The 14,652-nt window shown below is 46.4% G+C and overlaps 1 protein-coding gene across 1 annotated transcript; it reads right to left on the bottom strand.

Moving 5' to 3' along the window:
- Window positions 1-7,426: 7,426 nt before the first annotated feature.
- On the bottom strand, window positions 7,427-13,209 carry LOC129015158 (putative inactive carboxylesterase 4). The gene is made up of 4 exons (XM_054452755.1): window positions 13,194-13,209; window positions 12,167-12,326; window positions 9,639-9,783; window positions 7,427-7,564 (listed from the first exon to the last, which is right to left on the bottom strand). Exons 1-4 carry the CDS (start codon window positions 13,207-13,209, stop codon window positions 7,427-7,429), a joined length of 459 nt encoding a protein of 152 aa, XP_054308730.1.
- Window positions 13,210-14,652: the final 1,443 nt, after the last annotated feature.

Here is a 14,652-nt window from a genome sequence, read left to right as displayed (position 1 = left end):
CAGGTGAATAGAGTGCCGTCCACAGAGATGCATGTTCCATGTGTTTTCTTGCCCTGAGATCTATCAATATTCCTATATGCTAATGCCCAAAGCTGTGATGACTCTTGATGGTACCGGGTATTGAGAGATGGGCAAAATTTGGAGAGGCAGAGAAGAAATTAGCATTGGAACAAGGCAGGTTCAGGGGCTTCTTGGGGAGGCCAGTTGGACTAGAAGGGTGAATGGAGGACAGAGAGCTTCAATGCCAAGCCAAGGAGAACCGACTTCATCCCTGGACAATGAGGAAACGCTGAAAGGCTTTAATTCTGAGAATTGCACAATGAAGGGCATTTCTGAAAGTAGAGCCTGGCAGAAGCAGCCAAGCCATCTGGAGGGACCAGTGGTTACTCTCAAGGGGAACCTCCTACATACTTCTCAGGAGGGTAGAAGATAAACTCCTTTTCAAAGTTGCCTAAGTCCTAGCTTGTGAAAGCTTGGCTCTGGGGCTTACACCAGGACTCAGCAAGCATAAATGACATAAGCTTCTCCAAAAAGCTGGACTGCACAAAGGTCTGCCCAGATCCCAGGAGCTACTGATGCTGGCCCTGTGTTCTCACTTTAGAAGATCATGCAAGGGACAAAATCTCTAGAATCCTTCCTGGGCTGGGTCACAGCTGGGGTGGGAAAGCTGTAGCCCCTCTGAAACTTCCCACATAGCTGTCCTTCTTTGGAGGCCAGGAGCACATCAGGGTGGGTACAGTCCACAGTCCCCTCCATCCCACCAATCAGGCTCCAAGGGGTCTTCACATCCACAAAATACCATTTTCCCAGATCAACAGCACACACACCAAGACACGCAAATTCAAACCAGATACCCAAATGGCACTTATTGAATTTGCAAGGAGTTTTACCGCTACTCTTTTGGCGGTAATGCCTAGTGGCAACAATATAGAAAACCAGGAACTTTCACCACTGATGTGAGAGATCAATTAATTCAAGCTTTCTTGGGGGCAATTTGGCAAAATCTATCCTAACATTTCAAAAAGGCATCCCTTTTGCCCCAGCTATTTTTTATTAATCATGTTCCTTATTTTCTCCATTCTGATACTTTGACATGCAGGGTTTTGCTCCTAGAGGGACTGCTCCTCCCATGGTTAGCCAATTGCTAGAGATATAAGCCACTTGTCTCTTAGTGTGCCTTTCATACGTAAACTCACCAATCCAGAGCCCACATCCCCAACCACCTCCTTTGTGGGGCTCTCCCACTCTAGACTAATAGCCTCACACCCTAATCACCCCAGGGCTAGGTACCAGATGGAATAGCCCTGATGCCGCAGAGCCCCCTGAAATTTTTCAAACTAACTGATCCCAAACCTGCTCACCCTGCCTCACCTCTTCCTTCCCATGGAAACCACAGGAACACCTGTTGCCACATCCCCATCACCACCACCTTCTGATAGACTCCAGCGTTGTCTGTGCAGCGTCCTGCTCCCATGGCATGGAGTGCTCCCTTGTCTTGTCTTGGGGTCTGTGAGTAACAAACTACTTATTCTTTCTTTCTTTCTTTCTTTCTTTCTTTCTTTCTTTCTTTCTTTCTTTCTTTCTTTCCTTTCTTTCTTTCTATCTGACAGAGTGACACTCTGTTGCCCAGGCTGGAGTGCAATGCTGTGATCTTGGCTCACTGCCACCTCTGTCTCCCAGGTTCAAGTGATTCTCCTTCCTCAGTCTCCTGAGTAGCTGGGATTATAGGCGCCCATCACCATACCCAGCTCATTTTTTTGTATTTTTAGTAGAGATGGGGTTTCTCCATGTTGGTCAGGCTGGTCTCGAGCTCCTGACCTCAGGTAATCCATCCACCTTGGCCTCCCAAAGTGCTGGGATTACAGGCGTGAGCCACCATGTCCAGCCCAAATTGTTTTTTCAATGGCTGACATCTGATCTGTTGGCCCTGCCATACCTAAATAATGATAAAACCTTTATTTTAAAGCACTATTCTCTAGGAATAATTCTGAATGAGCCCAAAGATATATGTATCAACCTCAGGGAAGTTGACAATAGTACAAAATAGGAAATCATTTGAATTGCTAACAATGGGAGATAGTTAAATAATTTATTGAGTATTATACAATGAGATTCAATGTAGCTGTCAAAAAGGTAGAAAAAATTGTTTCTAAATGTTTGTGTAAAGGAAAAACGGTCTACCACTTCCTGCGAAAGAAGAGGGATCCAAAATTTTTTATTAACCTCCTCCAGGAACTCTGACCACCTAATTACAACAGAATATTGGAAGGTCCCTGCCAGATGTCAACATAAGGTGATTTCTGTGCAGAGATCTGAGTGTCAAAAGGAAGAAGTTTCCCAAAGTTCAAGTAATGGCTGCAGTAATGATGACTCTTGATGAAGTCAATGCCTGGCCACCAAACAAGCTCTCATGATGGTGTGGGTTTCTGTTGAAAGACACTTTATACAATACATAAGTCTTACAAAGAATTAATAAAACTCCAGCTGGAAAGGCCTTCCCATTTTTGTGACCCAGGGTAACATGACTGCAAATTTCCTTAGTTTTCAACCTCACAACAGTGCTGTCCACCCTGCTTTTTAAAAATTCCTGCATCATCTCATGAATCTCCCAATATAGTTGCTTTTCCATCTTTCCAGAGCTCCATCACACACAGTAGGTATTACTTTAGCACTTCCCCTCACAGCCTCATGCATGAACTGGCCAATTTCCTCCTCCTTTTCCTGGATGTTCAGTTTTGTAGATTTTTCAACACCGAACGCACGGCCAGCAGCACTACCCATGCTTGTCTCACACAGATGCCTTCCCCGTAAGGCATAGCACAGCCTGCTTAGCTCAGGAATGCCAGACAGCAGCACTACCCTTGGGGGCCACTCTAAACCATGACATCACCACAAAAAAACACAAAAATGCAGAACACATGGCACTAAATAGACCGCAAAGAGGACACTTGTTAGCATGAGAGATGAAACAAGAAGACAGAGGTTGCCTCACTGGATCTCAGTTGGAACGTGCCCATCATGCAAATCCAGCTTCCCCTGTTCTGTGCCTGCCTGTGTGTGACCATGAAAGTGCCACCAGTATCGATTTGGGGGTTATAAGAACATTTTAGGAAGCAGGTGAATTTATAAACGCAGAATCCATGATTAATGAGGAGAGATTGTGCTATCTATCTGTATTTAAACAAGAGCTGTTGTTGATCCATTGGTGGCTTTGAGGAGGTACTGAACCCTCATCACTCAAGGAGGCTAGACTAGGACGTGATTCCCTATTAGAGAGAAAATCATGAATAAAAGAATCAGTGATGAACTCACAGTATATTGATCCATGTCCTAATTTTAGGTTTTACCTTTGATGAATAATTTTTATGTGGTCACAGTTTAGGGAGAGCCCGACTCATGTGTTGCCATCAGGGCAGCTGGTTCTGGGTACAGTTATATTTCATATTTAGTCACAGTGGCGTTAAAAACAGAGCATGGACTTTGAAACCAGATTAACTGGATCTGAAACCTGGCTCTGTTACTTACTGGCTGGGAGTTTCACCTGTTTGGGCCTCATTTTTCTCATCTAAGAGGTGAGTTACCGTGAGGGTTAAATGGCTGAATACATGCAAAATACTTAGCACAGCACCTGGTGTCTGGAAGTGCTGAATAAATGTTAGGTATTACTTGTTAGCAGGGTTGCTGTGCATCCCTCTCATAGACACCAGTCCTCTGTGCCATCTTCCCAGCTCCATGCCCCATGGGCTGTATTTCCCTCCTGGATATCAGATGCAACTGGACAATTCCTAGCCTTTGACACTCTATGGCTTCTGGGACCTTTGGTCTGCTCTACAAAAGCCAATGAATGACTAGCTAGTTCAGGCTGCCTGGGGGAGATGTTCTGAAAAGCGGACCACACCCAGCTGGACAAGGCGCAGATCGTAATCCAATATGGCTGACAATGCAGAACAGGATTGGGGTGCAAGTCCAGCCTCCTTGAGAGGCTGTGCAGTTCAGGCAGGGCTGCCGTGGGAGGCCAGCAAGAGGAGCAGCCCCTCTGAAAGGAAGATGCAGGGCAGGCTATGTGGAGGAGGCACTGCCCGCCTGCGGTGGGCTCTGGGCAGTGAATGGTATTGACAGGTGAGGAAAGGAGTGAAAATTTCTAAACAGTGGGAATGGCAGGAGCAAAAAGACACAGGTGCCACTATGCAGGGTAAATTCCAGAAACACCCAAATGTCCTGCGCTTGGAGGGATGCTGTGGGGCAGGGTCTAGAGGGAGGGACAGGTGCAGAGCCTACCTTCTGCACAGTCTGGCACACAGTGCACACGTAGATGTGTTTGAAGGACTAACTCCATGGAGGGAAAGGGATTTCTCTCATAAAGAATGTCAGGCTTTTAAGAGGTGGGAGTGATGTGCTCTAACTCTGTTAAGGAAGGCTAGTCTGGCTGCACCATGAGACGTGGAATTGGCGAGAGGATGTGAAGTAGAAGAGAATAAAAGTTGAGGAGAGAGACAGGATTGCCGCAGTTGGGTGGCGGCCAAGTGGGAAAATTACCATCAGCAACAATGACAAGCGATTGTTGTCCACTCAGAGTTTTCAAGTGGCTGCCCTGTGTGGGTATGACCTTGCTTCTGTCAGAAAACTCAGGGCATCCTCCACGCCTCCCCCTTTCTTACCCCTTGCATCTTGTCCATCAGCGAATCCTCTCAGCTATTCCTTCAAAAATATCCAGACTCCAAACACTGTTCCCATCCCCACTACTATAGGCCTAAGCAGCCAGGAACCCTTGCCTGGATTATGGTAATGCAGCGGCTGCCCAGCTAATCAACTGCATCCACTCTGCCCGTTTCCTACAGTCTATTTGAACACCAGAGGCAGAGACCTTTGTGAAATCTAAGATCATGTGACTCCTCTGTTCAAAACCTCCAAAAGCTTCCTATCTTGCTCTGAAATCAAATCCAAGTACTTTAAATGATCTCTCTCCCACCGCCAATTACCTCTTTAGCCTCAAGCCAGTCTGTCCTCACACTCGGTCCTCTCCATCCAGACCTGCCACTTCCGTCAGGGTCTTTGCAGTGGCTGTTCCCTCTGCCTGGAATAGGCTTCTCCAGGTTTCCTGACAGCTGGCTTCCTGCCTCCTCCAGAGCTTGGCTCAAATGCCACCTTCTCATTGAGCCATTCCCTGATCCTGCTACTTAAATTGAAACCACCCGCAAACTCTATCCCCTAATGCTGCACATCATCAAACAGAATACATATTTGATTTGCTTTTTTATTGCACTCTCCCTGCACTGTAATGGAGGTTCCCAAGAGGGCAGGGAATCTTTCTTGTTTCACTGCTATATCCCCAGCTACTAAACAAGTCCTGGCACATAGGAAGTGCTTATTAAGTCTTTGCTGAATGAATCTTATGTACTCCGCCCATGACCATTTAGGAGAGTGCTGTGACCTCCAGGCAGGCAGCAGAGAGGACAGGATTGTAAGATGCTGCAGATGTGATGTCACCAGAAATGGTCAACCCATTGGGAGGCGGGGGTGGGGTTGAGGAGATCAGGAGGATACTGTTGGAGTTTCCTGTGTGCTGGGAGGAGGCGAGTGTCCTTGGACTGGGATTCAGGCTTCCCCTTTCCACGGGTCATCATCCCTGTTATCTCTGCATCCTGATAGTGGAAAGTTCTGGTTCAGCCTCCTCCCATAGTGCCATTTTGGAGAGCAGAAAATGTAAAAAAGAAGGGGAGTGGGCAGAGCCCAGGGCACACAGAGGTGATGCCTGGGAGCACTGGACTGGGAGTAAGGAAAATGGGTTCCAGGCCAGCCACTAGTCTTACTGGCTGTGTCACCCAGGTGAGTCACTGCCCCTCTCTGGGCCTCCGCATCAAGCACACAGGAGTTACTATAACTACCCGAGAGAGGATTCTTTCACTCACAGTTAATTGGAGCTTAAAGGTGCTAAGACTTAAAACCTGTAATCAAGAAACAAAAGGTCCTTACCTCTCTGGGGTCTCCATGTAAGTCCAGAGTTAAGAAATTCTGTGAAGACAAAGGCAGAGGATGTGGGTGAGAGGCTTCCCAGGAGAACACTGAGCTGGGTGAGCAGGCAACAGAGGTGTCACGTTCTCCCTCCTGGTGCTGAGCTGGCTGGGCTCAGAGGAAGTGGGCCGGACTCTGACTCTGCTGGGCCTGAGCACAGGGTGAAGGCATAGAATGGAGGGGTGGGCACCGGCACGGGAAGGATGGGACGGGGACTCAGCCACGGTTGCTAGAGCTCTGGATAGGACACCTGCTTATGGAGGCTGCCCATCTCCCTGATCGTGGATATTACTTCAGGGATAGGCATACACCCATGTCAATCCAATAGAGTTACCCCAGAACTTTTACAGGAACTGTTTAGAAAGAGGGTTTCTAAGTAGATAGGATATAACTCTAGAGCGCTGTTGTCTTTAACCTTCCCAGAAGATATCTGCCTAAGAGTGAAGCCAACACAGAGTTGTGCAAAGTTGAAGGATAGAGAGTGGTAGATTCTTAATAACATCCTATAGGCATCTGGATCCAGCCATGCCTGAAGCCCTCAACTCCTGAGTTTTTCAGTTAACACGACGCTGCTATTCCAACACTCCTTATTCTGTTCATGGCACCTTGGGGGAGTTTTCCCATCTCCCATTAGACAGCTCTGACTCATACAACTCACTGAAACTCATCCTAACCCAAGCTTCTCTTTGGTGTGTGTTCACGAAGATTGCAGTGATTGTAGCGTTGCACTGTAGCTTACATGTCTGACCTCAGGATTGGAGTGCTGCGATGGTCACACTAAGAAAAGGTTCATAGTAGTTGCACCTTGAAGGAGATCTGACTTGAGTCCCCATGGAGACTTGATGGGGAAGACTCCATCCTTGCTTCCTGCACTTGCCAGATTTCAAGCAGAAAATGGGGTGAGTGGGCCCCAAACACTCCTCCAGGAAGGGGTCAGATGCTCCCACACCCCACCTTCTGCAGACCCCATTCCTTCACCCACAACATGCCCTGAGCTCCCTCTGTGACTCTGCCACTTCCCTCCTCTCCATGACAAGTCAGATGTGTCAACCTTCAACAGCTGGGCTGCCTGCTAGCTGCCATGACAGAGAAATGCAATGTGTGGGAGCAGCACAGATGAAAAGGAGATGAGTCTTTCAGTGGAGGTAACTGGGGGCTGGGTCTTGCAGGATGAAGGGGAGTTCTTTATGTAGGGTAAGCATTCCAGGAAGAGGGAACAGCAAATGCAAAAGCTCAGAGGCAAGTGGACAAGCGTGGCTGGAGAGTGAGAGGGTAGGTAGTGTCCAATTATGAATGTGCTTGTATGCTACAATGAGGAACCTAGGTAAGGTCTCCTGAGGGCTGACATGACCAGAGCTGGGTCCTAGCAGCCTCATGTTGGGGGCCAAAGGTGCAGTGAGGAGAGTCCAATTTCTTATCTGAAGCATCCCCAGATGCCCAGGCGGTGCTGAATGGTCACCACCACCACGTTTTCATGGGCAGTGAGGACCTGCCCATCATAGGTTGATGCCGCACCCATCATCAGCCCCCCTCCATGGATCCACACCATCACCTGGGCAGGGGGAAAGCAACATACCAGTTACAGGACACAGAACCAGGGAGCACTCAGAGGGCATCTTGTTTGGTGACCTACCTGTTGGTCACAACTGAAGGAGGATGTTACTTGAAGTTCACAAGCACGCAGCAAGGTTGGAAAAGGCAGTCTCTCTCCTCCACAATTCTCCCAACTGGTGCCCAAGCCACCACCCACTGCACATACCCTGGCTGCCCCTTCCTTTCTACCCAGCCTCCAGTGCCTCCTCCCCTCAAGGCTCTTCACACTGAGGACCTCATCATGGGCATAGCAAAGGCTAAGGATGTCACGTTCTCCCCCTCACTCCCATCACCCTCAAGCCTGGACTGTTCATCACTCCATGTACCTATGGGGCAGCCCTTGTATCTCAGCTTCATCTCAGTTAACTCTCTCATGGTGAAGTAAACTTCTCTGTGCATGAATGATTATCTCGAGAAACACACATGCCTGTGATGGTGTCTCTTCCTCAAATGCCTTCTCTATGCCTCTGTATCCCCAGATCCTATCCACCCTGCAGAGCGCAGCCTAAAACCCACCCTCTTCAGGATGCCTTCAATTAATGGACTAACACTGTCTGAGAACTTAGTATGTGCCAGGGACTCTGCTAATACCTGAGGATGAGAGTAGGTACAATTCCTAATGCAAGGTTCTTGCATTTTAAAAGTCCACATAGTGGGGAAGAAGTGAGAGTGGCTAAAATAATAATATTGTAATAATATTATTCATGAAATATAAAAGAACTCATAACATAAACTATGTACGAAGTGCTTTTCTAAGCATGTGTAGTTCTAGAACCTGTGGCCATTCCTGGAGGTTCTCCTGCCTCCAGGTTCCCAGAGCTCCTGTTTCTCCCACACCGCTAATCCCTGCCTGCCTCCTGTGGAGGGACTGAGTGTGCATTCATCTTTGTGTGAAGGGTGAGCCCTAGGGCTGGCCTGCAATAACATGCTGAAAGGAGGATATGCCTCTACCGCCCAGAAGGCAAGATCCTTGAAGGCAGGGGCTGTGTGGAGTGGGTTCATGTTCCTCCTTTCCCTGAAGCCCCAGGTCTGACTGTGTATATGGGGCACTGAGTACCCAATAGAAGAATGAATGAATGAGTGAGTAAACCTTTCTCTCACTTCCTGTGTCTTACAAAGCACATGTAGGGCCAACTTCTAGTCCCACGTTTGCAGACCTGCTCCCCCACTCCTAGGCACCATGCCATGGTGCCCCTGGGAGACTCGCTGGACGTGACACCCCTTCGTCTTTCACCTTGGGGTGGCCTTCTTTGCCAGCAGACACTCCCAACCCTGCAGCTGGCAGCCAGCCCCATCTCCTGCCCTTTGTTTATTTGGGAAATGCTGACACATTGGGTCATCAGCCTTTGCCAACACAATTAGGGAGGGAAATTAGGTACAAAAAAATCCCAGACATTTGCCCAAAGGCAAAACGAAGAGCTTCTGGGATTGTCCCAGATTGTACCCCCAACACCCGTACCCAGACAGTGAAAGTTACCCAAGATGGATGTTGGTGTGCTGGAGAAGGCCACATAAAAGCTCAATGGCCTAATCTGTGTCAAAAGCACTAGTTTGAAGATCAGAAGATTTGAGCCAAAACTACCCCACTGGGTGACCTCCCCTTCCTTGTCTGGGCCTCAGTTTCTCTATCTGAAAAGGAAGAGTTGGGGTGTTGGGCTTTTCTCTAAGTTGGGCTTTTCTCTAAGTTCCTTCCACTGCTAACATTATTGAAAATCATGTCTTAACCACTCTGGGTTTCAGATTTTTAATCTAGTAACTAAAAGTAATCATTCTCATCCTTCTATTAGCATGAGGGAACTTGGAACAATTAAGATGTTCATTAAAGATGCACAGCAAACTCCCCCAGGTCCCTGTGTCACGAGGGGAAGCTGAGGTGAGGAAAACCAGTGTTTTCTGTGGAGGCCCTGGGGTCCTGAAACAATCCTGGCCTGTGCAGCTCCCTCCCCAAGCTGCCTTCACCCCCTTCCGGTCTGCCCCAGAAGATCCGGGTTACTGGCACTGACACGCCTTGACCAGGGGATCCCACAGCTTACCGGCAGCCTGTTTTTCTTGGTCAAGTCAGCAGGAGTGTAAATATCGAGGTAAAAGCAGTCTTCGGAAATCTTGAGAGGAATGTTCTCCTTTCTGTTGGTCAATAGTTCTGAGATTAACTGCCCTGCCTTGGGATCTTGAGTGCACCTGGGGTGGGGGAAAGAAGAACCCCTGAAATTCAGCCAGATCTAAGCGCAGCGCCTTGGACTGGGAGGTTGAAGCCTGAAAATGGACTTGATATTTACAGACTCACGACATTGTAGTGGGTAGGAGGCTATCAGGGGCTTCAGGTGGGGGCGCTGGGACTCACTAAGGTCTCCTAAGACCAAGCACAGTGAGAAGGGCTTCACACCTCTTTTCTTCCCGGAAACTTTGGGACTCCCAGCGTTGAGGAGGGGAGACCACCAATACACTGATCCTCCCTGGGAGGTGACATTTCTCACAATATCTTAGGGGTAAAATCTTTGTGGGACAACATCAGAACTGTGCTCTAGTTTTGTCTCTCCCGCGCACTTACGGGGTGACCTTGGGTGAATTCCTTTCACGTTCTTGGTCCCAATCTGCCAGGTCTATGTGAGAGGATTGATTTCTACATGAGTCTTGCAGCCCTGACATGCCAAGATTCTACCATCCGCCTATCCCAGACAAGTGCTGTTGGTTGCCCTGATGAAAGATCTCAAGGATACAACATAGATGAACATTGGTAATAGTTATTGAGTCCTCCCAGTGTTCCAGGCACTGTTTTAAGTACCCTTTATGTATTAACTCATTTAAGCCTCAGATTAGTCTGATTACATAGGTTCCATTATTTCCATTTTACAAATGAGAAAACTGAAGCCCAGAGAGGTTAGAGAACCTGCCCAAGGTTACATAGCCAGGTAGATCCATGCCATGTGGTGCTTATACACAAGTATATTATAAGCAACGGTCCCAGACCTCAAAGTACCAGAAGGCAGGCCTCACTGCCCCCACTTGGTACATGAGGAAACTGAGGCACTCAGGCTCTGGGATGACACAGCTGTCAAGAATCAGAGCCAGCAAGGACAACTTCTTGATTTCCATCCTGGGAGGTTTTCCTACAGATCACCAAGCACAAGCGGCATAATAATAATAATAATAATAATAATAATAATAATAATAATAACATTCCAATGTGAAGAAAGGGAAAAAGAACTCAACTTCACTGGTCTTCAGATAAATGCAAGGAGGAAAATAATATTGCTATTATTATTATCATTTTGCCTATCCAATAACCAAAAACAATTTTAAGAACCCCAAGCACTGCAAAAAATCTGATGAATGGAGATTATCATCCTTCAATGGGAGAAGTGTAGTTGGAATATTTTGGCAAGGAATTTCAACAAAAGATATATACTTTTTGACTCAGAAATGTCATTTCTGCGAACTTATCCTAAAATAATTATGAATGGTCATAAGGTTTCACTACAAAATATTCATCACAGTGCTCTCTATATTATCAAAAACTTCATATGTAACCTAATGACCCCAGATAAAAGCTTGGGGAAATTAATTATGGTGCAATATCAAATGTAATGCAGCTGCTAATATCAGGCTATGCTATTTAATGGCATAGAATGATGCTCATGATATACTTAATGAGCAAAACAAGCATCCAAATTATCTGAACTTAGCATTCCATTTTAAAGGAAGCAAGTATAGCAACAGGCAGAAAAACTGGAATACAAACAAAATATTAGATCATAATACTTTACCTTTTCTGTAATAAGTATACATTACATTTGCAGTCAGAAAATAAAACAGTAAATATTGTTTTTAAAAAAAGGAAAGAAAAGAAGGCAACCAGAAGTGGGCTGCTAGAAAGCCTCCAAATGCCTGGCTGCCGAGATGAGTGGGGTCTTCTCTGATGCCTGTGGGGTCCTTGGTACCCTGCGGAGTGGTGGTGAGGCCAGTTAGAACCTTTTGGTTTTTCTTTCCAGCTTGGCCAGGGTGAAGGACACACCTGCCATTGTTCTCCTCAGGAATAGGCACACCTGAGAGTTGAGCACTTGCCGAGTGGACATCTCAGTACACTTGCCACTCAAACACCTCCTGGCCCACCCCTCTCCCCTACTATGTCAAAGTTCAAGACAGTGGAATTCATGGGATCCTTCCTTCTGATCTCCCTCATCTGCTTAACTGCTTCTTTGTTTCCAAGGCACTTATCCCGTTCTAACGTATCACATGATCCATGGAGTAATTTGCATGTTGTTCTTATCTGTCTCCCCCTGCTAGAATGCACCCTCCGTGAATCTAGGGATCTTTGCTTTGCTCACTAATGGATCCCAAGAACCCAGAACATGCCTGGCCCACAGTAGGTGCTCAATAAACATGTGTTAAATAATGGACTCCAGAATGCTGTGAGAGTTCTGGAATGTTCTTAAGGATCTACAATGATCTTAAGGATTCCAGAGCAAAGGATCAGCCCATTGGGGGACTGCCTTGACTCCTTCCTGCATCACTTTGAGGCGAACATCCCCACGGACACATGCCACAGCCACCCCTGGCTTACATAGGAGGGTACGAGGTGGCATTCTTCACGAAGCTCCACGGCTCTGCAGGCTGTGGTGGAGTAAACCTCAGGGGTCCAAGAGGGGGCTTGGCAAAAGGGATTCCCAGGAAAATGGCCACAGGCTGTGCAAATCCTTCTAAGCTGACTCCTTCCTGCATCACTTTGAGGCGAACATCACCATGGTCACATGCCAAAGCCACCCCTGGCTTACATAGGAGGTTGGGTAGGACTTGGGAGAGTGGGCATATCTGGAGGCTTCAAATGAACTCTCCCAAGCTTCTCCACCTCCATCAGTTTACTCAGCGGATATATGGAAAACACATGTTAGAGCAGGCATTGGGCGCAGCATGCCCATGTCTTGCTGGGCCCCTCACTCAGCTTTGTCTCTGAACTATGGGATTGATCAGGTGTAGATTTTGTGGTGGAGAACACTGAAATGGGAGACAGAAGTCTGAGAATCCACTGGGTGACATTTAGGAATTCCTTGTGGAAAGACAGGGGGTGGCTCTGGGGGAGAGGCTCTCTCATGCACCCTTCACCGTGGCTCCACACTCTATGAATCCAGGATTCTATGACATTCTCCACTGCAGCCTGGGCATATGCAGTCTTTCTGGAATCTCAGTTAGTCTTATACTAATATCATGGTTTTTTGCCTTATCAGCATATCATCTGTACTTCCATGAGCAGTTTTCTTTAAATGAAGTCACTCTTTTTACTTCAACATGCTCACTCAAAAAGGAGACTTTATACCATTTCCATAAATGCAAGACCTGTATAACCTGCCATAAATTAGAGGTATGCATGGAAAATGTGTGACTGCATTTTTTAAATTAAAATGATGGTAAAAATAAAAAAGTACATAAAGAAATGCCAGTAAAAACACTTCTAGTTTACAAAAGTGTATAACTGAAAAAAGTCACTCAATGGGAAAAGTGAACTATTGAAGGCCAGTTGGTTACATGAAAGCAGGGCCAGCCTTGATCGCCATCATGACCACCAGGTAGGTGACAAGGCAAGGGTTACCTACCTTTGGCAAGGGTCATTGTCACCAAGGTCATTTCCTTCTGCTTCAGGGAACGTCTTCCTGTTAACATTCAGTTCAATGGGCAGAAATTATATTATGTTTACACCTTCCCAGGCCCATGATGCTGCCCATGATGCTGTGTTATACTTAGGGGGTCAGACTCCCTGGGGTCAATCAGGTCCTAGGACTTACTGGTCAGAGTATCTGGAGGAAATTTTGGGCTGGTGGTGGGTCGTAGAGGAGAGAGCTGTACTCCCATGGGCATAACTAGTCACCCGCAATGGCTCAAACAACTGATGATTGGGCCATGTACATTCATCAGTCAATCACCCTGTGACTGCTGAGGAAGAATTATTAGTGAGACTAGGATAAACTCTGGTAGCAATTAGGACCAGAATTTCAATGGCTTATTTTTCTTTTTTTTTATTTACTTATTTATTTATTATTATTATACTTTAGGTTTTAGGGTACATGTGCACAATGTGCAGGTTAGTTACATATGTATACATGTGCCATGCTGGTGTGCTGCACCCATTAACTCGTCATTTAGCATTAGGTATATCTCCTAATGCTATCCCTGCCCCCTCCCCCCACCCCATAACAGTCCGCAGAGTGTGATGTTCCCCTTCCTGTGTCCATGTGTTCTCATTGTTCAATTCCCACCTATGAGTGAGAATATGCGGTGTTTGGTTTTTTGTTCTTGTGATAGTTTACTGAGAATGATGATTTCCAATTTCATCCATGTCCCTACAAAGGACATGAACTCATTATTTTTTTATGGCTGCATAGTATTCCATGGTGTATATGTGCCACATTTTCTTAATCCAGTCTATCATTGTTGGACATTTGGGTTGGTTCCAAGTCTTTGCTATTGTGAATAATGCTGCAATAAACATACGTAGAGTGTTGTTGTTCAGGTCAACAATGTGGTTGTCTTCCATATGGTCAGTCAGTGATCCAAATTAGAGTATCAGCAAGCTTTTTCTATAAAGTGTCAGATAGTAAATATTTTAGGCTTTGCAGGCCATGTTCTCTTTGGCAACTGCTGTGATGGTAAAGGCAGCCATGGATGACACCTATGCAAATGGGCATGGCTGTGTTTCAATTATTTCATTCTTCTGCATACGGTTGGCCAGTTATCCCAGCACCATTTACTGAATAGGGAGTCCTTTCCCCATTGCTTGTTTTTGTTGACCTTGTCGAAGATCAGATGGTTTTAGGTTTGTGGCTTTATTTCTGAGTTTTCTCTTCTGTTCCATTGGTCTATGTGTCCATTTTTGTACCAGTACCATGCTATTTCGGTTACTGTAGTCTTATAGTATAGTCTGAAGTTGGGTAATGTGATGCCTCCAGCTTTGTTCTTTTTGCTTAGGATAGCTATGATGATTCTGGCTCTTTTGGTTGGATATGAATTTTAGAATTGTTCTTTCTAACTCTGTGAGGAATCGGTGCAGGTAGTTTG

The sequence above is a fragment of the Pongo pygmaeus genome, chromosome 18 (genome assembly GCF_028885625.2).
Source record: "Pongo pygmaeus isolate AG05252 chromosome 18, NHGRI_mPonPyg2-v2.0_pri, whole genome shotgun sequence".
Lineage (NCBI taxonomy): Eukaryota > Metazoa > Chordata > Mammalia > Primates > Hominidae > Pongo > Pongo pygmaeus.
This window is presented reverse-complemented; position numbering and strand designations above follow the sequence as displayed.